At 53.0% G+C, this 21953-nt stretch overlaps 8 protein-coding genes across 8 annotated transcripts; 4 read left to right on the top strand and 4 right to left on the bottom strand.

Annotated features, from left to right (window-relative positions):
- Positions 1–417: 417 nt before the first annotated feature.
- On the bottom strand, positions 418–2344 carry J4E92_010941 (uncharacterized protein; the record flags this gene model as incomplete). Its single annotated transcript, XM_051502275.1, has 2 exons — positions 418–651; positions 737–2344. 2 exons carry the CDS (start codon positions 2342–2344, stop codon positions 418–420), a joined length of 1842 nt encoding a protein of 613 aa, XP_051347500.1.
- A 1596-nt stretch (positions 2345–3940) lies between these two features.
- On the bottom strand, positions 3941–4459 carry J4E92_010940 (uncharacterized protein; the record flags this gene model as incomplete). The annotated part of the gene is made up of 1 exon (XM_051502274.1): positions 3941–4459. The coding sequence occupies one exon, from the start codon at positions 4457–4459 to the stop codon at positions 3941–3943; it is 519 nt and encodes a 172-aa protein (XP_051347499.1).
- Positions 4460–5054: 595 nt separating this feature from the next.
- J4E92_010939 (uncharacterized protein) lies at positions 5055–6132 on the top strand (the record flags this gene model as incomplete). The annotated part of the gene is made up of 2 exons (XM_051502273.1): positions 5055–5179; positions 5232–6132. 2 exons carry the CDS (start codon positions 5055–5057, stop codon positions 6130–6132), a joined length of 1026 nt encoding a protein of 341 aa, XP_051347498.1.
- Positions 6133–7051: 919 nt separating this feature from the next.
- Positions 7052–9244, top strand: J4E92_010938 (uncharacterized protein; the record flags this gene model as incomplete). Its single annotated transcript, XM_051502272.1, has 5 exons — positions 7052–7498; positions 7555–7759; positions 7814–8111; positions 8167–8398; positions 8459–9244. The coding sequence occupies 5 exons, from the start codon at positions 7052–7054 to the stop codon at positions 9242–9244; spliced, it is 1968 nt and encodes a 655-aa protein (XP_051347497.1).
- Positions 9245–9644: 400 nt separating this feature from the next.
- J4E92_010937 (uncharacterized protein) lies at positions 9645–13054 on the bottom strand (the record flags this gene model as incomplete). Its single annotated transcript, XM_051502271.1, has 2 exons — positions 9645–12660; positions 13050–13054. 2 exons carry the CDS (start codon positions 13052–13054, stop codon positions 9645–9647), a joined length of 3021 nt encoding a protein of 1006 aa, XP_051347496.1.
- Positions 13055–13081: 27 nt separating this feature from the next.
- On the bottom strand, positions 13082–13711 carry J4E92_010936 (uncharacterized protein; the record flags this gene model as incomplete). Its single annotated transcript, XM_051502270.1, has 2 exons — positions 13082–13205; positions 13257–13711. 2 exons carry the CDS (start codon positions 13709–13711, stop codon positions 13082–13084), a joined length of 579 nt encoding a protein of 192 aa, XP_051347495.1.
- Positions 13712–14452: 741 nt separating this feature from the next.
- Positions 14453–15594, top strand: J4E92_010935 (uncharacterized protein; the record flags this gene model as incomplete). The annotated part of the gene is made up of 2 exons (XM_051502269.1): positions 14453–14460; positions 14514–15594. 2 exons carry the CDS (start codon positions 14453–14455, stop codon positions 15592–15594), a joined length of 1089 nt encoding a protein of 362 aa, XP_051347494.1.
- Positions 15595–16346: 752 nt separating this feature from the next.
- On the top strand, positions 16347–16997 carry J4E92_010934 (uncharacterized protein; the record flags this gene model as incomplete). Its single annotated transcript, XM_051502268.1, has 1 exon — positions 16347–16997. The coding sequence occupies one exon, from the start codon at positions 16347–16349 to the stop codon at positions 16995–16997; it is 651 nt and encodes a 216-aa protein (XP_051347493.1).
- Positions 16998–21953: the final 4956 nt, after the last annotated feature.

The following is a 21953-nucleotide window of genomic DNA, read 5'->3' as shown; positions in this document are numbered from 1 at the left end:
CTGGAGCTATACACCAGACTCTGTCTCGTCGCTCTGATCCCGAAGAACGTGGCATGAACGGACCCCGTCAAGGCGTCGTTGCTGCTGGCCTGTGTAACTAATGTATCAAGTTGAAGGATTTTCGCGAAAGGTATGTTATTGCTATATATACAAGGAAAGTAGAAGTAGCGCACCAAATATTTACATACTATCTCCTCCAAACAGCTAGGAAGCAGCGATAACCCAATATGTACGAGAAAGAAGCCATAAACCCAAAGTAATGTTAAATGAGCGTAAGAATCGAACGCAAAAAGCAAAGAGAGCCGAGCCACTACCAGCAAACCTCGCGAGTGGAACAGCATCGCACCGCACGTAGTTGGACGAAGCATTGCTAGTCCTCGGAGTCTCCTGCAAAGAGAGAACAAGTCAGTTCTCAGCCTAGTCCAGCCTAAACGACGAAGTCCCCTCAACAAGAGGAGGCCAACGCTTCTTAAGCCCAGAATCATCCTGAGGCCAAACATCCGTCGTACCAGCCTTATACGCAGCCCAATTAGCGCAATTCTGCTTCCACTCAGAGCCAGCAGCCGGAAGATTGATTTCTGATTTGCGCTCCAGGAACTGGATGCCGAGGCCCATGCCGACGTGGAAGGCGATGTGGCAGTGCATGAGCCACTGGAGGGAGGGAGTTAGCGATTGTTATTTCAGTGGCGATATTGGGGGATGGTTGGGATAGTTGGGATAAGGAGTGTTTACTTACAGCACCGGGGTTATCAGTCGGGTATGCAAGAACGAGCCACCCACTCCCTCTGAGCTGAACGACATCGCGACGGGGTGGGTTGGTGAAGCGTAGCGAGCTGAAGTGCGTTGCCATGCTGAATTGACCGTCACCGCCGCCGAGGACGTAGCTGTCATGGCCGTGAAGATGGATAGGGTGGGCGATGGGTGGTGCGCCTACAGCTTGCTGGATGACCCAGTAAGTCCAGGTGGATGCCGAGGTCGATGGTACCTGCACAACGTTGTAAGATTGCGGGATACTGTTGTTGTTCTCTGCGACATATTGGACGGTCGGCTTTCCGGGGTCAATGATGATGGAAGTGCCGTTGATGGTCCAGAGGACTGTGTTGCCATTTGCTGCTACTGGGCCGAAAGCGACGGGGAGGTTCTTGGCTTGGGCGGCGAATGTGGTGCTGGGTACGTTCTTTGCGACTTTCGGGGTGGTGATTGGATCAGCGCAGATTGTGAAGGGGTTGGCTGGGGCAGTTGTGGTGGGATCGGCCACTGTCTGGCCTTGGTACGTGAAGATCGCACGTCCTGGGAGGATGGAGCGTGACTGGCACAGGCCATTAGCGTCAGCACGGAACCAGTAGTTTCCAGCTGTCTGGTTGGCAGTGATGATCACATCGTAACGTTGGCCGATACCAAGTTGAAGGTGGGTGGTGTTGTATGGAACGACGGGAACGAAGTCGTTTGCAATGACTTGGAAAGGGTGACCATCGAGGTTCACAGTCATGCTGGTGTCGACTGCGGTGTTCACAAGTCGCAGACGATAGCGCTTACCCGCTTGCATCGTCACTCGATTGTAAGCACCACCTCCGGCTGCGTTCTTAGAAGTGCCGTTGATCAGGATGTTGTCAGGTACAGGGGGACCCAATCCAGCTTGCCCATTCTGGAATGCTATGGACGCTGCTTGAAAGGCGGTCTTGTAGAACCAGTCTGTAATTGGCATAACTCCAAGGTCCTCGTCATAGTTTGCGGTGGCAGGACCGTTGACAATGAATGTTCCGACAACTCCATCTCCGTACTGATGCGAGAAATGTGAGTGGTACCATGTCGTGCCGTATTCGGTTGCCTGGAACTCGTACGTCTTGAGGTCACCGGGTGCTACGGCACATTCGGTAACCCCGTTGACACCATCCTGGATGTTCTTGTTGAGCATGCGGAAGCCGTGCCAGTGGATGGAAGTGCCATTGGATTGAAGCATGTTGCGAACAGTGATTCTGATAGTATCACCCCAGTTGGCAACGATGGTGGGACCGGGAGTTCTTCCGTTGATCAACATGCAAACCCTTGAGCCAGCACCGTCAGGGTTGCAAGTCGTATTCTCGATGCGTAGATTGTAGGAGCGAACCACGCCGGTATTGGGCCAGGAGGTGTACATGTCCGTAGAAGAGTTGAATCCATTGGTCCAGCAATTCCTCGTAGTGGGACCGTTGACACATGCCGATGACGACTGACGTTCCTCGAGGCCATCTCGTTTTGGCGTGAAAGGTGCTAGCTCAGTGGTCTCAGACGGGATCGCTATCGCGGTTGTTACTGGAACGAGAAGGCCCAAGAGAGCCGTCCCAAGGACGACAAAAGACTTCATTTTGACTTAATGCGATGGAAGTAACGAGTGTTGAGTTATAAAGATCGACAGAAAAGAAGACAACAGTGCGAAGCGGAAACGCTGCCAAAGATGCTGCTGTGGAGCAATGGAGCAGAGCGTTTGAACTCTTATATCTGATTCCATGATAGACGGCCTTCATGCTTCAGCACAGATGATCAAAAGTCCTTCTGCTCACTCGACTGCTTCCGCAACCGCCATGGCGGAATACGGGCCCACCCTTTCGCCATGTCCACGAATGAAGATAATGATAGTATGATTTTGAGCTGCGAAGAACGGAGATTTGACATTCGGATGTCGTATTGTTTGGAACGCCTCGCTCGAATGTGAATGTGGGCAAACGGTGATGGAGATGGATGACCTCGTAGTCATACACGAACACAGTCAGCATGGGTATTGATCGCTCACTCCTGACTAGGGCACACCGTATCTGCATCAGGCGGCGGGAAGGATGCGGCAACCCAGTGCTCGAACTGTCAACTGGACAGCAGAGGATTTCGAGGAGTTACGCTTAGATCACACGTCGTGGCTTGCGCAAAGTCCGCAGCCAATCCGCTCCCCTTGTCCGTATTTCGTAGCTTACTCAGCCGTGAGCCACCATCGGATTGTAGTAGGAACTTTGGAAAAGGCTGAAGTGGCGCGAAAATAACGACTTGTCAACGTTCATGCCAGGAAGCATGTTGTTTAAATCGTACATACAACTAGAGATACCAGAAGGTAGTATTGCTTCGACAGGTAGTAGCTTCTGACGCCACGTACAGTTCAACGAGCGTACCATCAAGTCTGTGTGTTATGGTAGATTGATCGGTATCAGAATGACTGCGTTGCGCGAGCGGAGTACAGCGGTCGACCCTCGGGGGTGCGAACGGAACGTAAGGAGAAGATTGCATCATCACGTGGAGATACCAGTAGTCTGTATACTATCATCTGATACTATTGAGGTAAGTCTTGGTGTGTAAGCTTGCCTATCTCCGTTATTTCCTCGCTCGCATGGCTTAATCCGAGATAAACCATGAGTAGGCGCGCCGCAGCTGATGCATCTGAAGACCTCAGGACAAGCCTCTTCCATGAACATAGCAAGGGCCTGCAGTGGTGTTTTTGGATAGCTTGTCGCGTAATGCAAGGTCTGGATGCCGCCAGGAAGCGAAGTCCGGCGGCGGGCAATCCAACGGACATTATGCGCGCTCCGATCAGCCCGCTGTGTCCTGACAAGGTAAGAACTTAAACATCTGAACCTTCTCTTGTTTTCTTAAACCGTACTGGCCGTAGTGTAGTTATGCTAGAGAATTCTGGTCAGACGTTATGGATGTTGCAGCTAGAAATGTCGGTACATGGAGCGAGCCAAATAGGGCTTCAAACGTGCGCAGTCATGCACGTCTTCGTCTTAAATTCGATGTTTTCTCGTGCGAACGTCTACGAAGCCTGGGCTTGCGAGCAATTGTCGAACTGAGTCGTGGTGTATAAGTCGGTGAGCCTAGCGGACTTCGGCATCATCGGCAGCCTTGCGTCGACAATGTGGCAAGCTTAGAGGTCATGGAGCCTCTTTAGGTTCGATGGCGTGTCTGTGTCCCTGCTTCGCTATAGACTGTGGGTATCATGGCCGTCGTCTGGCGTGAAGTCTGGTCCCGGCAACTCGTAACCATCGAACGAGAAGCCAGGTGCTACCGTCGTGCCTACCAGCGTCCAGTTGCCTAGACTAGTCGCCCGCTGCCACTGGCCTTCTGCGATGATGACCTGCGGAGCCTGGTCCCTGAAGATGTCGCTACCTAGAATCTGCTCTTGAGTCGCAGTGCCGTTGTTCCACGATAGCTCCAGCTTCAGAGGGGCGCCAGCGTAAAAGTGCCATATCTCGACAGCATCGGTAACGCGATGCCAGTAAGATGGACCAGATTGGCCTTCGAGTAGGTAGTAGATGGCGGTTGAGTATGAGCGATTGCCGATGGTACTGGCATCTTGAAAGGTTTGTCGAAAGTAGCCCTTCTCTAGGTTTGGCTCGAGGTGGAGCTTGGCGATGACGTCTTTCGCGTCGGCACATTCGCGATAAGCGGCAGTCAACCCCAGCAGTGGTGCGGCCAAGTAAATTGCGAGTTTGTGCATATCTGTAGTTTTCTGGCAGTTGTGTCGCGAAATTGGAGAATGGCCTGCAAAGTATCTTTTGCCGAAGAAACCGACGAATGCTGATCCTTATTAGTGATGCCTTCGTAGCTTCCGAGCTGGCGGATACGATCGTCACAGATCTCGTCACGTCATCTGAACTCGACCACCACATTAGCTCCACGACATCACAGTACCACAGCAAGAGCGCAATGAAGAGAACGAGGAAAAGACATCCCCGGTCACCTCAAGTGCGCGTCTGGGACAGCACCGAAATGCCTAAACGCGACAAGCCCTTACACGCGCCCTTATCGCACGCCGCATGTTGTACACCACGATCGCGACATTTCATTCGATCTGATCTGCGCACTACTGTACAATGAAGAATCGGCGACTGCCGTTAATCGCCGAAGTCCTTCACTGTGGAGATCCGATGGCGGGGCGTCGCACCGCAGTAGTCAAGTAGACTGAAAGGTTAAGTATTTCCTCCTTGTACACGGTGGAATCCCGCCACATTCGCAACCCTACGCCTTTTGCTAGCCTCTGTACATTCTCCGGCCTCTTTTTCTGTCTTCCATCGCCTTGAGTCCGCGACGCCATGTTTCCACGTTTCGCGCTGCCCTGTTGGCTTGCAGTCTTGTCGTTTGCAATCTCCGTCGCGTCGAGTGTAACACCAGAGACCAAGAACCTGTTTGTGGATGCTGATCTTTTTGAGGCTATTGAGTAAGTGTCTTGTACCACGTAAAATCTGAACGCATAGCTGACAGTGCAACAGTGATACCGCAGCCCTACTGCTCGCGTGCACTTTACCGAATACAAACCTCCTTGCGGTAAATATCAACGTCAATTCGACGTACTCTGCCTTCGCTGCGTCGGCAATCGTGAACCATTACGGTTACTCTTCCGTCCCGATTGGGCTGCCGAGACCCTACACGAACATCACATCGCCTGAGCCATTCGGAGGAGAATATACAAGCAAGGTCGCTGCTGGATGGTCCGGCGGCTCGGTGCCTAATGGGCAGGTTAACAAGACCTGGGATCCAGTAGAGCTCTATCGGAAGACGCTGGCAGAAGCGAAGAACAACAGTGTGACTGTCGTGTCGATTGGTTTCATGGGATCGTTGTCTGGTCTCCTCAATACGACCAGTGATGAATACTCCGTGTTGAATGGATATGAGCTTGTCAAGACAAAGGTCAAGGAACTGGTCGTTATGGGTGGGGGTTACTCGCAAGAGCCAGCCATCGATGCGGAGTACAATTTCGCGATTCAGAACGCACCACACGTCATCAACACATGGCCCGATTGTGTTCCGATGACCTTCCTTGGCGCAGAGGTGGGCGTCGAAGTCCTGTCGGGCGCACGGTTTACTGTGTGCGGACCCCCGAATGACCCAGTTAAATCGGCTTGGGAGTACTGGGGGTCTTACAACCGCTCCGAATACTCATGGGACTTTTTGACCATGGTGTATGCAGGCAGGGGCCTGAGCAGTTGGTTCGAGTACGGCAACGAAAATGGGTACAACTTTCTGTTCCCGAATGGCACTAATATCTGGGTGGAGGACGAACGTAGGACCAGCCAGCACTATTTGAAGCTCAAGGCCTCGAACGAGACGGTTTCCAAAGAAATGGATAATCTGCTACTGCGCGGCGCGTGGACCCATGCCCAAGTGGACTGAAGCCTCATACTATCGAAAGAAGTGTTCTACTAAGCTCAGGCTTACCAGGCTTTTCAGCGGTTCGCACGGCTCGTCAACACTCTTCCAAGACAAATCTCTTGTTCACTTTCCAGGCCTCCAGGTTCCAAGTGTCACAATCGTATTTTCCTACGAGCCAGCAATGAATACTATCCTTTCTATCACCCATCGAAACTTTCTCTACGCTACTTTCTCCGGCTCACTATTTCTGAGCATGCAGAGCGCTGACAGCCTTGAGTCGAGGCCGGAACTGGGTGCCGATAGTCGATAAGACGGGATGCCATTTCAGGTAAAGATGCGCCCTGCCAAGTGCGGATTCCGCTTGACGCCAAGCTCGTCATGTGGCGTCGCAATCGTTCACCACAACGTTGTTCCCTCAAAGTTTACCGACAAAATCCCCATTGGTCGGAATGCTCAACATCGTTCAGGCGAGCGACGACGAGACTTCACGTGCTTTCTTGGCTACCCAGAACGCCCTGCCGCGCTCCACTGCCAAGTATAGATTTAGCTTCCGCCGAGAAACCAACAAGCGCGTGTGCCCACAATGACATCGTCCCAGACATGTCCTCTTGGTTAATCTTGGGTAAACATGCAACTCCATGTCTCGGCGCGGCCGCCCCGTGTCTGATCTCGATGTATAGTTACATACGCCAACCAGTGCAACGGAGAAGGATGGTGTGGAGAAAACATGGGGATTGTCACCCTGGTGCAGGATTTGACCCGCTCTTTGATGGAGAAAATGTGGGTGTAAACTGTGCCCCGGATACCCTATATAATGAGTCCTGTCATGGTTCCCAGGCATCTGGTCGTGTGTCTCTTTACTCCTCCACTTTGCGATCAGCATCTCCACTCCCCCCCAGGAGATCCTATCTAGACGCGATACTTAGGATCAGTCGTCACCATGTCTCGTCGAAAGCCAGACATCGAGGCTACCGAGCCCAACTTCTCATCATCGGGCAGTGACAAGTCCGACTTTGGTGCCGGACAGCATCATGAACATGCCGGCGCTGCTCCGCAGCGAAAGGCTTCGGTCGCCGCAAAGCTCAGGAACCCCCTAGCCGGTTATAGCGAGGAACATGTCCTAGCCGACGTCGACGCGTGGTGTGTTGAGAAGGGCCTACAGGAGTACCAGGACGAGTTCCGCAAGGGCGCCCTCATTGCTCGTGTAGGTCAACGAGACGATGGTTTTGAATACGTCAATCAACTGTCCACCGAAGAGAAAGACTGGCTGCGACACGAGGTTACCCATCGGTGGTCTCAACCTAAAATGCTGTATTTCTTGGTTGTGCTCTGCGCTGGATCTGCCATTGTGCAAGGAATGGACCAGACGGCTGTCAACGGTGCTCAGGTCAGTCGCTTTGCCGTTCCCATCTCATCACGTCCCGCTACTAACATCTTGTTCAGGGATTCTACTTCAGAGAATTCGGAATCACAGAGGACCAGGTGTGGCTTCGAGGTCTGCTTAACGGGGCTCCTTACCTTTGCTCTTGTCTCATCGGATGCTGGTCCAACGCACCCCTGAACAAGTTCTTTGGCCGCCGTGGAACCATCTTCATCTCTTGCATCATTTCTTTCATCACCGGTATCTGGATGGCGGCCGCTGAGAGCTGTGAGTAAAGACTCACCAATAGACGTATGAACTGAGAGCTGACGATTACGATAGGGCCAAACCTCCTTGTCGCGCGCTTCATGCTCGGATTTGCTGTCGGCGCAAAGTCCTCGACTACGCCTGTCTACGCTGCCGAATCTGCGCCAAAGACCATCCGTGGAGCCCTCACCATGATGTGGCAAATGTGGACCGCTTTCGGAATCATGCTGGGTTTCATCGTCTCCGTCGCATTCCAGGACGTTACAATCATTGGCGGCCCGAATTCGCCATGGAGGTGGATGCTGGCCTCAACCAGTATTCCCCCGATGATTGTCTGCGTGCAAGTATACTTTTGCCCTGAATCGCCGCGCTGGTAAGTTTCCGACCAGCGGTTCCTTGGCCTTGCCTTGAGCTAATCTGAACCAAAGGTACATGGAGAAAGGCAAATACGACAAGGCGTTCAACTCACTTTGTCGACTACGCGCGCACAAGATCCAAGCTGCACGCGATATGTACTACGCGTATAAGCTTCTTGAGATTGAAAACGCAGAACGCGAGGGCCGAAACCCGTTCAAAGAGTTCTTCATTGTCCGCCGCAACCGTCGCGCCGCACAGAGCGCCTTCTTCGTCATGTTCATGCAGCAATTCTGTGGAGTCAACGTACGCACATCCAGATCCCTCGGTTTCACTTGCTATCTCAGTCGCTAACAGTAGTCTCAGGTCATCGCATACTACAGCACATCCATCTTCGAATCCGCCGGTTTTTCCGAGACCAACGCCTTGCTCGTATCCATGGGCACCGGCGTAACGAACTTTCTCTTCGCGATCCCAGCTATCTACACCATCGATACATTCGGCCGCAGGAACCTCTTGCTTACGACCTTCCCTCTTATGGGTCTGTGTCTTCTCTGGTGCGGATTATCCTTCTACCTACCCGAGAATCCCGATGGCACGCCATCCCCGCAACGTCTTGGATCCATCGCCGCCGCAATCTACGTCTTCATGGCCGTCTACTCCCCCGGTGAAGGCCCCGTGCCCTTTACATACTCCGCAGAAGCATTTCCACTCCACCTCCGCGACGTCGGCATGTCCTTCGCCACAGCTACCTGCTGGGGCTTCAACTTTATCCTCTCCCTCACGTGGCCGGCTCTTGAGGCTGCTTTCACGCCAACCGGTGCGTTCTGTTGGTACGCAGCTTGGAACTTCTTCGGCTTCTTCTACGCTTACTTCCTCTTGCCTGAGACCAAGGCGCTCACGCTGGAGGAATTGGACACGGTCTTTGATGTTGGTAACCGCCAGTTCGCGGCTTACTACACGAAGAAGTTGCCGTGGTACCTCAAGAAGCGTGTTTTGCGTCAGGATGTCGCGCCCATGGAGCCGCTGTTTGAACTTCATGAGCAGGGTGGGCATGCGGATTATGTTGATGAGCCGCTTGGTGGTGGGGGTGGTGCTGCTGGTGTAGAGGATAAGAAGATTGTGGAGAAGGATCATGTGATGAGGACGTGAGCGTCTTCCTAATGTGAGCACGACGAGTTGTTGCAATCTTCACCTTTGCGCATTGTTGTCGTGTGGAGGGGAGTTTCTAGTTGAGTTTTGATGGGTTTGCTTTTGCGCTCATCTGCGACTTCGTTATACCCGTGTTGATGATAATATCAACAAGAAGAATGAGATATCCTTGTTTGCCTTGACTACATAAGCGTCTTTTCATTGGAATGACTGAGCTCGCATTCGTGAATGCATTAGGACACATGCGTCAATTGAGTCTGCCCATGTTGATTTACCACCTGACTAGGGCCAAATGCATTTGAAAGCGTACAGAACCGGGAATTCTTATGGAATTGCTGTGGGATTAGAAAACTCTCCAGAAACAGAACTACTCATAAAATATTCCCTCAACCGCGACATTCTACTCCGCCTTCGCCGCAGCAATCTTCAAAATCTCCTCAACACTCTTCCTCGCATTCTTCGGATCCTTCGCCACGCTCTGCCAGATCTCACCATGCTTAGGTTCAGCCATCGCCGCCTTCGAAAGCGCCTCCTCCTTCTTCTCCTCTGTGCCGTGTTGTTCCAGGAACTTGTAGTACCAGACCCAAGCATCGCCGTAGTCGCTGTCAAGAGTGACGGCTTTGACGAACCATGTTGCGGCCTTGTCGAGACGGCGCTCGCCCCAGAAGATGCGTGCGACGACTACGAAGAGGAGAGGGTCCTTTTCGACTTTCTTGATGGCTTCGAGGGCGCGGGGTTTACGCTGGGTGCGGCCTTCGAGGTGCATGATCTTCTCTGCCCATAGTAGACCGGAGTTGGGGCACTGTTGTAGGGCGCCGGCCATGAGCTGTTGGGCGGCGCTTGTGTTGTTCGCGCGGCGCTCGAGACGGACTTGCTCTAGGAGAATTTCGGCGCTCTTTGGGTTCTGTTGTCGGCCACGGTCTAGTGTTGATCTGGCCTTGACGACTGCGCCTTGCTTCACTTGTAATCGGGAAAGGAGGATGTATAAGACTGGGGCTTTTGGTGCCGCACGTGTACCAATGTTGAATGCCTCGTGAGCTTCCGGTAACTTCGATAGCTGCTCATAAACTTGACCCTTGATGGCATGTAACTTCCAGCTGCCCGGCCAGTTCTGCAGGCCTTGGTTGCAGATGTCGATCGCCGTCTCGTAGTTCTCCAACTGTCGTTCAAGGACAGCAGACTTCATATAGATGCGGTCGGTAGCAGCTGATTCACGAGCGATCTGCAGGAAGCTGCGTGCCTGCTCGTAGTTGCCAGCGTCGACCTCGAAGTCAACAGCGCGAGTGTACAGCATTTCGTTGCCTGGTAGAGCTTCGAAACTTCTACCCAGTACTTGGCGGGCACCTTCAGGGTTCCCTGACTGCCACATCTCTCGGGCATATTGCAGCCAGAGTGACTCCGAGTTGGGACAGGCATTAACTGCTCGCTCTAGGACACTGAGGAGGGTATCTGTTGTACCATGATGCTTTTCGAGATCGGTGGACGCGTGCCAAACCGTTGTACTGTATGGGAAGATGGCGACAGCAAAACCGAGAATGGCTCTGGCTGTTTCCGGTTTGTTCCTGTTGAGGACACTCCTGGCATCTTCGAGCCAGACGTCTCGACGCTCATCATCTTCGTCGAGACCCCAGCCCACAGTCGCTTTGATAATTGCAGCAGCCGTGCCAGTGTTGCCTTGCTCCTCGCATATCTCAGCTTGAGAGAGCCATTCTTCACGCTTAATCATAGCATTCCCCTTAATCAGAGATTTGACAGCTCGGGTCATGATCATGTCCAGCATGTCCACTTTGCCTAGCTCTTCTTGTAGCCTACAAGCATGTATCCAGATGGCCCAACTGGTAGGGATGGCTTTGCGAGCCTTGTTGAGAATCTGCTGCGCGTCTTCCGGTTCAGAGACCCTGGCATAGGAAATCCATAGTTCCTCAGAAAGAGGCACAGTATCCGTAGCTTTGGCGAACAGTAAGCGGACCGCGTCCAGCTCTTCCGTGTCGTTGATAAGGGTCTTCCACAGCTCAACACTTTGAGGGTTGTGGTCTAGAGCTTGACGAGTAACCTTTTTCCTAGACGCCGGAGTCTGTTCTAGATCGATTGCGGCTTGCCACAACTTCACGGCCTTGGGATTCTGTTTGATGCCATTGGCAGCAATGATCTTGGCGTTGTGGAGATTGTCCTTGTTCAGCCTGATCGCTTCCTCCCAAACGACTATCGATTTGGGACAAAGTTCGCACCCGCGAGCAATGACCTTTTTGGCTGTGTGAACTTTCCCGGCCACTTCTTCGAGTCGCGCCAACGCAACGTATCCCGGACCATTGTGTACGTTAGTCTTGACAGCCGATTCTAGCAGTACGCGCGCGCGGTTGATGTCCTCAACTGGAACTTCCTCGCCCATAGCTTCCTTTTTGTTGAGCGCCGTCATGTATCCCTTGGGGTCCACAGACGTCGAGGTTCCAGAGGTCGTTGTGGTTTGTGTGCCAGGGGCGCTTGCTGCTGTGTCGAGCCGTACAGTCAAGGCAGACAGTTGGGCAGCTCCGATACTTGCGAGATTCGTCGTCATGCCGTCAGCGTCCGACGATATCGTGGTATCAAGCTCGCCGCTCTTGGATGCCGCGGCCAAAACACTGTCCGGTACGGCGTAGGACCTCGAATTTGCCAACCGGGCTTCACGTGCGCGCTTCGCTTTACCCGTCATATCTCCCACCTCAGGCAGGGCTGCCCATTCTTCCTCGGATACGCCGCCGAGGGCTCGTTTTAGATCGGCAAACTGGAGCTGGATCTTGGGGTTGTTTCGTTCGTATTCGTCTCGTTCTTGTTGCTCGCGAGCTTCCCTAGGGCGGACATCGGTATCTGTTCGTGGAAAAACACACGATGAATACTTCGATAACAACGATAGAGGGGAGGGGAAGGGGCATAGGGTAAATGAAAGTGGGGGTACTAACCTTCTGGCTCTGCGTCGCTTGTCCATCTTCTCGTCAACTTCCTGGTATATGCGGTCTGCTTCGTCGTCGTCCTTGTCGTAGTTCATGCCGCTTGAGAAAAGACCGACTTCATTGTCAGGATCTTGAAACCGATCCTCCTCTTCATCCCTCTCTTCCTCCTTCTTTTCGGTGACGCCATACGCCGAGGGAGCTGCCTGGCCTAGCGATGCTGCACGCTTTGCTAGCATCTCCTTCATCTGCTCCTCCGAGGGACCCTCCCGCGCGGGACCGAGATCGCTTCGCGTTGTGAAGCCAGTGGCTCCTCTTCCGAGACCAGCCACATAGTTCTCGGGCGCGGGCATCGACAGGAAGTCGCGTCGACTCATCTTGGCGGTGGTTCTGGGGGTGTTGACCAGAAGTGGTAGTTGCAGGCTCTGGCTGGAGCGCGGCGCAAGTTGCGCAAGGTTCACGACGTCGGACGGAGCAGCGGTCGAGCGGAAACTATGGCGGTATTACAGGGACAGACTCGGCGGTCGCGAGTGAGGAATTCCCTGGTGAAATCAGCAGTAAAATGTGTGGCAGTGGTGCCGAGGCGGCGTGTTTGAATGCTTGGTCGCGACTTGGATAATAATTTGAGCTAGGCAATCGCGTGTCACGTGCGCGGAAGCTCAGCCAACGCTAACCCAAAAGGTGAGTTTGCGACGGGCACACACAGTAAGAGACATGCACAGTGGCTGTGAGTAAGCCTTGCTACAGCTAGCTGTGTGCCCAGGCCATCGGTTGGAGACAGAATAAAAGAACTATCTGTATTCTGACTACAAACTGCTGCGCGAAATAGTACCTAGGTATTCCAGCAACCACACGCGTATCTATTGGTTACCACGTGATACACCATGCTCATCAACTCGTCTATCATCAGCAATTACGATGCCGTCTTCTTCTGTGCGGGCGCCTTTCCGTTTGAAGCTTGAAGGGCATAGCGGGGTGACATTGGCGGTAATGGTGGAACCGGCTCCTCTGGTGTATCGCCTCTCAGGTTCCTTCCGCTACAACAGGTCAGCATACGTGTGCACCAATCTTGTTATGGCTCATCTTACCTCTTCGTTTTCCTCAATTTCCCTCCAAACCACTTCTTGAAACTCCGACTGGAAGAAGGGCGTTCTTGTTCCTTGTTGCGGGTTGAATCCGACTGTGCCATGCTGCTCCTGTGACTTGATACATGGCTGGCCTCTGGGGTTATGTCGTCGTCCTCCTCTTCCAACGGTGGAGCCCATCTCTCGACATCGCCATTGACAACTACGAACCAGCCCAACTTCTCTCCTGGCGCCACTTTGTCCCGGAGGTCTGCAATGGCCGCCCACTGGTCATCTCCCAGCCCCGCTCCCCTCATTTCCTCCACATCTGCTCCGAGTCTGATCTCATGCACAACATCGCACACATATGCGTATGGTTGATCCTTTACGGTAACATCATCGGGATCGTACTGTTCGATGAAGCGTAAATCAGGTAGCGCAGCCATCTCTTGGGGCCATTGGCTCTTGAAGTTCTGCATCAAACAGGCCGTGGTGGCAGGCGCCATTAGCCATTCTGGGGCAGCATCGTCGAGATTCTGCAGAATGACATGGATCCGAATTTGGGCGCGGGGCCACCGAAAGCCGTGAACGAGCCAGGTTGGCATGGTGAAGGTGAAGTGCTTTTCGTCTAAAGTCTCCGTTTCGGAAGAGGAGTGCCGTAGGATCAAGTCGAGCCAAAAAGCAACACTCAACGATTATTTAGGATGTACCGAACGAGGATGCAAGCATCGGCGTGGATGATGGCGTCTTCAGCAAAGTTTTAGTTGCAAGTAGTACATGGTCTTACACGTCCCGTTATGTAGGCAGGGATCGCGTCTTGGGAGCTCATGCAGAGGTCTAGACGACGCGCCCAGAGAGGTTGGGACAACCTTCCGTGAGTGGGCGCACGCTAGGAAGAAGCAACGACACGATTGCTACAAGCGCTGGCTTAGGAGAACGAGACCAGATCGACACCGTGAAGGCGATAGATTTGGGAAAAAGCCCCAGTCGCCTTTTTGGTCTATGCCAATAGCAGTGTGGGGGAGCTGGGATGAAGGCAGACACCATGGTTTGCGCTTGCCCTCCCCGCTTGACGCTAATGCAAGGCAGCTCCCGTTCGCGTCGACGGGTACCGCGATGTTTCCGCGCCCGACCTCGCTGCCCACAGTTAAGAAGCCTGCGAGTCCGACCATGTGCGGCACACTTCACTCTCTGATTCTGTGTCCTTGAGATTCGTCGCCATGCCTCTGTAAGTATCCCATCGCCACACGTTTTGCACCACGGTCGCTTACAACCCCACAGGCACCTGCTAGGCAAGAAGTCATGGAACGTCTACAACTCCGACAACATCGCGCGTGTCAAGGCCGACGAGGCTGCCGCTGCTGCCCGCGAAGCCGCTGATGACCAGCGCAAGCAAGAGCTCGACGCCGAGCGACGTGCTGCCATCCTTCGAGGCCGGACGCCCCCGCCACTGCCGGAAGAAGAACCAACCAAGCCGCCAGTATCACGACGCTCAGGCAACACGGATGAACGCGGTCATGACAGAAAGAGGAGGAGGCTTGCGGGTGAGGATGATACCGACGCCGACATACGCATGGCCAAGTCCATCACGGCTCGACCTGGAGATGAGGCAACAGACGCGAAAGTGCTGAAGCTACGGAGCACTGCGTCCGATGCCCCGTTGGAGGACCACGCCGGCCACATCGACTTGTTTCCGGTGGACATGAAAGAGGCCATCAAGCGCGAGAGGAATGCCGAAGCAGAAAAGGAAAAACGCAAGAAAGACAAGGCCATCGAAGACCAATTCACAATGCGCTTCTCCAATGCCGCAGGAAGGGGTGGTGTCAACCGACCCTGGTACGCTGCCGTACAAAAGCCTGCACCCGTCACTGGAGACAAACAGGACTTAGCACTCTATGAAGGCTACACAAACAAAAACGTCTGGGGAAACGAGGACCCGCGTCGCAAAGAACGGGAGCAGGCGCGCATATCGACGAACGACCCTTTCGCATTCATGCAGAAAGCACAGACACAGCTGAAGAAGTCGAAGCAGGACAGGAAGCAATGGGCTGCAGAACGCGACCGTGAGCTAATGGAGCTACGGTCAGCCCAAGAGCGGGAGGAGAGGAGGAGTCGACATCTCAAAAGGAAGAGGCGAGACGTCGACGACGACGAACATCAGACACCCAAGAAGGAGGCATGCTCATCCGCGCGCCAGAGGCATCGCCATAGGAGCCGGAGTCGTAGCCGTGACAGGCATGAGCATAGGTCTTCGCATCGCAGCGACAAGCGACGAGCTCATAGCAAGAGCAGAGAACGCGATGGAGACCGCTACAGACATCGTGATCGGCGAAACGAGGAGCTGCAGAAAGCTTTCATCTAGAGAAGAGTCGATGCACTACATATGAGTGCAGGTCATTACGGGCAACTCGTTTGGTGTCCTATTACCATCCATTAGGCTCAACATACTACGATTATGAGAGTGTCGTAAAAAATGGGCTCGGCCTCTAATCAATCGAATTTCCATCCTAATTGAACATCTTGCACTTCATCGCTACCAAACTTGGACTTTCCATTATCCATTCCTAATTCGAACTTTCGCTGACCAGTTCGAGAAGCAAGGCTGCGTGATTGTACCCCTGCGTCCAACCTCCAAAGATGTTGTGCTGAATGGGAAGAGCAAGTGCGCAGTGCCGCTAGATTATCCCGACCCCAGCCATCTTTGTACCGGGGTTGATCAACGCATAGCAGTGGAGTTGAGATCGAATAAGTCGGGTTGTGGATTCTCATATTGACTGCTTGCTGGTGACTGCAGAGACCTCAGGCTGACCGAGAATTTTGCATTCGTGAGACTTGTCGCCAGACCGTTCAGTGAGCTGAGTCGCATTGACTGTGTCAGATGGTAGTTACAATCGGGTGCGGAATAAACCAATTGATAGCGTCTTCCCGGTTAGCTTGCAAGACGTGCCTTCAGTCGCAGTTTGTCATACTACACATCCTCTTCAACGAGGTTATGCGGCACAGCTCGCATGCCTTCCTCGGACCACTGTGCCGTCTCATCCGGAGGGGCGACTATCTACCAGAACACACCACACATCTACCACGCATCTACAACACATCTACACGCGATTGGAGATGGACGACACCTCAACAACAAACAGCGTAACATTCCAAGCCCTCTATCGCATCCCCTTCCGCTACCTCTACATACCCGGCTTGTACATCCTGCTACTCGGTTTCTTCACCTTCGGCCACGCATTGCACACGGTGTTCACGCACCAGGACCCAGGCGGATACTACAAGTTCTTGATCTGGCTCGTCCTCGTGTTTGGGTACTTCGTGTCTCAAGCCGGCGCCCATCTCTGTGTGATCTGGCTCACCTTCAGGGACCTGCAGTTGCCGGATATGAGAGTCATGACCGATTCTGCAAAGCGCACAAACAAGGTTCTCCGGAGCATCGCTAAGCTCGTTCCGTGGCGCTACGCGTATATACCTGGTCTGTCTCTTGTCGTTCTCGGCATCCACGTTCTTACGCAAACACTGCGCTTGCATCAGGCGCATTCTGGTCCTGCGGACTGGGATACGATGTTACACATTCATTTTCGCACGGTGCAGGGAGTGTGCCTCGAATTGGCAGGCTTTGTTGTTTGTATGGGGTCGTATGTTTTCAAGGGTGTGGAATTGGAGGATGCAGAAGAGACGCAGCAGAAGGGCCAAGATATCAGCAGCGGGGACACTTTTGATCGGAAAGTGGACCTTCCAAGCAAGAATGACGGTGCTCGTTGAACGATGGATGTACGACATGGAGATAAGAGGGTTTCCTTGGATGGTACAGAGGAGAGTCGCTTGGAAGAAGTATAAGGAGGTAGCTTCGACTGCGCAGCATGTTTGACGTAGCTCAGATATCGGGTCGACAGCTTCGAAACCACTGATCGTACGTTGGAGGTCTTCTTTACTACACACTATTGATCAAGGATCGTTACCAGTGAACCGCAGCGGCAAATGGTCATTTCAGCTGGTGAAGTGTTACACTGCGCTCGATGCAGATCAAGTGCAGGCGAGATCGCATGAGACTACTGTAGCCCTGGATAAGTATCCTTCAGCGAAAGTTCTCGGCAGGAACCCAAGTTTGGCTGCTCATGCGGTGATACCTAAGGTGTATGTAGATCGCAATCGGCCTATCCCAATGTTGAGTCATGCTAGCGGTGGCTTGCTGTTCGACGGCCTTGAACGTATCGTATTCTTTAGTGATCTTAGTGTTCTCAGCTGTGCCACTCGGTATGAAAATCTCTTCGAAGACCTACACGGTGTGAACGGTAGGTATGAAGTGTTTGTCAAAGAAGGCCAGTAACCCATCTCAGTGTTCAATGACAATTCGAGGTTCCAACTTCGGGAGGCAGCATACCTAGGTAGCCTGCACAGGGTTGACGGCCCAAGGCCCCCCATACCAACGCCTCGTTGCCTACCATCGTGACTGCGGGGGTCGCAAAGGGATATTATCATCCAGCATGTCGGCTCCTAGGTAATAGTACATACAGATCGTGGAGAACGCAAACTTGTATGCGACCCAATCGGAAAGAGCGCCGCGGGGATTGCGGGAGCGGGGGCGTTGTACCCAGCCACCAGGTAGCCATCATGCGCGATAAGCATTCTGCGCGTTACCAGGTTTTCATACCGAAATCGCGCGCTTCTTGACTCGTAAACAGATGTTGCAAGCGGGTTGTAAGTTGCTGGGCTTAATCACATGGGCAGGGGACGTGAGCAGTCGTTTTTATCTTTAGAGGCCAATGACATCTAGGTTCATACCGCGGTCCTCCAGCAAGGGCATGACGCTGGGGATCATGCGACTACGAGGAGCTCCTTCGCACGCGATAAACGTGGTAAACAGTCCCAAGAGCATGTCATACAGCTCGTTTGCGTGCTTCGACTTGTGGCGGCTTAGATGACCCGCATGTGTTTCAGGTGAGTTAGCGTCAGGTACCAGCCTAGACAGCGGGCTATTAAGGTGCACCGGACCGTGGAACGGAGATTTCACGCATATCCACACGCTCACGGCCCCGAGTCCGATTGGCGAGGCTGCATCTCGATGATATCTGTACGAGATAGCGCGAGAGATGAGGGCAACCGGCTGCAAGCATGCCTAGGTAGATGCACATGTTTTGACTATACTGTTTTGTGATTGTCGAGGAGACCTGTCACGTTATAGAAATTGGTGCGCTCTATTCTTCGTTGCTTATACTGCTGCATACGTATGATGTGACGACGACTCGACTCTCACAAATGAAAATGTATCATGTATTGCCAGGTACATCACCCGACAGACGAAATGCTCCGGATGGTTCTCGAAAAGGGGACACTAGTCTGAGTAGTCGCTGCAAGTATATACACTACCCACAAGCCGATCACTGACGCACTGATCTACTAATAACGTGGTTAGATGGCAATCATGCAAAAGCCCGTAAACTTGAAATCGGTGCAAAGAGGAGGCCTGATCGTCTATCACGGTAAATTGATTGGCGACTTGACGGTTACTTTCGCGTACTGGGCACGATGGCGTGCACTAATGAAATGGCGTTGGTAGTACGCTGTCCAACGGCGGAGTCAGATCCGGTGTCAGTCACGACGTGTCGAGCAAGGTTGAGCCACACACCAGAACCCGCAAGCGTTCTGAAATCAAGGTCAGCACCACCTTGCACCGGGATACTTAGTCTTCACTGTCTCTTCAGTCCGGGGGTTGTCTTGGAATCTCGACACTCCTGTGTACGTGCCGTGCGCGTGGCCTCTGACTTTGTGATACAAACCAAACATTCTGGCACTACAAGTCCAAACATACCCATATCACGAACCTTGATCCCGGCGTTGTTATGGCTTCTGGAACCGCGCTCACGCCAGCCATCATCGCAACATGGCCAATACCCAACTATGTCGACCCAGTCTCGCAAAGGGGCAGTGTCGAAGCTGCAATATACGCGACAACCATCCCAATGGTGCTTTTTGTCGCTGGCAGAATCTACGTTCGGGCGAATCAGAAGTCAGGTGTAGGAGCCGATGACTGGATCATGGTTGGCGCAGCGGTATGTTCGCCCTATGCTCTTATGTTATGTATCTAACATGTGTAGGTCTTCGCCTTGGCGATTTCTGTGTGCTTATTGGTTACAACCACCAACTCTCTTGGGCGTCATCTTTATGATGTGAACCCGATGACGTTTGTGAGCTCTGCAAAAGTAAGCAATTACCATTGGTTTCAATATTCATACTGATGGCTCTTAGTACAACGTCGCGAGTGTCACAATGTACAATGCTTCTATGACACTCACAAAGCTTTCCGTCTGTATGACGTACCTGAAGCTTTTCCCCTCGCGCACGAACAAATTGTTCTGTTGGACGATGATCGGGTACCAGCTTCTGTGGGGTGTCATTTCGTCGGCACTCTACATTCTGCAATGCGTGTAGGTCATAACCCCAGGGCTGATGTTTGATCTTGACTGACTTTCCTGTCCCAGTCCAATCCAGTCACTCTAGGATTTCACGATTATCGACAAAGTATGTTTGGACTCGCATCAATTACTCACCGCGAGCGGCATCTGCAATGTAGTGTCGGACTTTGTGGTGTTCCTTTGGCCAGTCGCGCCACTGTGGCAGGTCAAGTTACCGCTATCACAACGCGTGCATCTGGTCGCGGTTTTTTCTTTCGGCGTCCTGACATGCGTCGGCGGCATCTTGAAGGTCGTTTGGTCGCAGGATTACTTCAAGACATGGGATACCACATGTGAGCAGTACCGTTCCACAATAGACTGTCATCGTGCTAACATAGCCTTCTCGCAGGGGTTGCAACTCGGGTCACTATGGCATTGTGCATCGAGTTCAACGTTGGTATCATGAGCGGCTGTCTACCTTGTCTCCGTCCATTTCTAGCGATGATGGCTCCTGGAATCTTTGCTGGACCATCGGCGGCACACAGCGGCAACGCAGCGAGTTCTGGCGGAGCATCCTGGCGCAAGTCTCCCTTTCGGGTTGGAAACTCCAAACTATTCAAGCTAGGCGCGGGCGAGCCATCGGATCATGGCGAAGATTACGAGTTCACGGATGCGGAACATGCGGGAAGCGCCCGCGCTTGGGCTGCAGGTGGAAAAGAGGTACCACAAGCTAGCATCGGCACCGTGTCTGGGTCTGGTATCTCAGTGAACAGAGATGAGAAGTTGCGCGATGGTCATGATTCGCCGGGTGTTGTCACCAATGATGCGACTAGTGAGGAGTGGATCATGAAGGAGGACTCTTCTAGGTAGCTCAACAAGGCGTAGTATATATCAATCATTAAGTATGGTCTTGAGAGCCCATGCCGAAAGCCAACACGAGGGTATATGGCGACACATTCGATGACTGGGAAGGTCGGCGAAAAGTGAAGCAGAGCACTTTCGCTCAAAGTCCTAGAGCTGTCAATAGCCTTCGAAGTCATGACATGAGCAATGCTTCCGAGTGCCATTTCAGACAACGCATCGACGTCGAATGAGTCTCGAAACCTTGTACTTTCAGTCTCTGTGACAGAAGCGCAGTGCTCGTGTCGATGTATGCGTGCGGCCAGCCACCAGAACTATGTATATCCAGGGAACTCGCAACCTTGACATGACCGAGCTTCATGCCTACGATTGCGTACCGCTGCGATGAGCTGATGCCATAGGCGCTCGTGCATGTGCTGTATGCGCGCCTCGCCGCGACCAGCTTCGCTTCCGGCCTCATCCCAAGGCGCAGGGTACTGAGCGCACCTCAAAGCAAGTTGTGGTGTCGGCTCTGGAGCGTCGCTCTCGCAGAAACCTATCCGGTGGACTTGATCATGTCGACCAAGTACCAATGTAATGTGTCTCCGCCCTAGCTGTGATGCAGGCAGTCGCTTGGCGATAAACGGGATTGTGACGCGCGATCGAGCGGTTTTACGGGCTTGTTCGAGAAGTGCTAAGTATACGATGGTGGAAATGTGCTGCGATACGATTGCAGAGATGCCTACACGGGTGCTCATGTGGACGTGACCGCTGAGGAAGTGTGAATGTCGACTAGTCGTGTAGCTCATTGGAAGCGGATTTCGGGAGGTATGCCTATCGCATTGGTTCGGAGTGGACCACATGATTAGCGCAGTACGATCAATATTTCGATGTCAGAACATGGTACATAAGTTTGGAAGGACTTCGTGATTGATCCGGGCGGTAGCTCCAGGGCTGTTGCTGGAGCGGAAGCTCTGTCTTGGTTCAGAGGCCTTGGGCGACAAGCCGGACGTGCGCGCCGACCATGCTACTCCCGAATTGCCCGCCAGTGGCAGCCTGTCACCCATCATCTAGGCAACAACCCATATACAGCCTGCTTGGATCGCACATGATCACACAGAGCAGTTATCTAGACACAATTTGTGATGGAATTCAGAGGGCGTTGCAATCAAGAAGGTCCGGACGAAGGAGTCCAATTTCATTTGCGCTTGGCGCACGTAGCTCAACCAGCCGACATGTGACCTGTCCATGTGCACGCCAACACTACCTCGTGTAACCCTCATCAGACCACGACCATCAGCTCTACCCAACCCGATTCCTCCATGCCCGTAACCCGTGGAGGCCGCAGAGTGGCTCGCCACCCACGCAGGATAACTCATGTTCTTCCTTTCAGGCACAACGCGCTCATGGTGTTCCAGGGCCTGGATTCCTGTCCTCTTCCACCGCTTTACAATTTCACCATATACTTCACCCATCCGGACGTCAA

This window comes from Alternaria infectoria, assembly GCF_024043175.1.
Source record: "Alternaria infectoria strain BMP 0036 chromosome Unknown scaffold_48, whole genome shotgun sequence".
NCBI lineage: Eukaryota > Fungi > Ascomycota > Dothideomycetes > Pleosporales > Pleosporaceae > Alternaria > Alternaria infectoria.
Note: the sequence above shows the minus strand (reverse complement) of the source record. Positions and strands in the feature narration are given on the sequence as shown.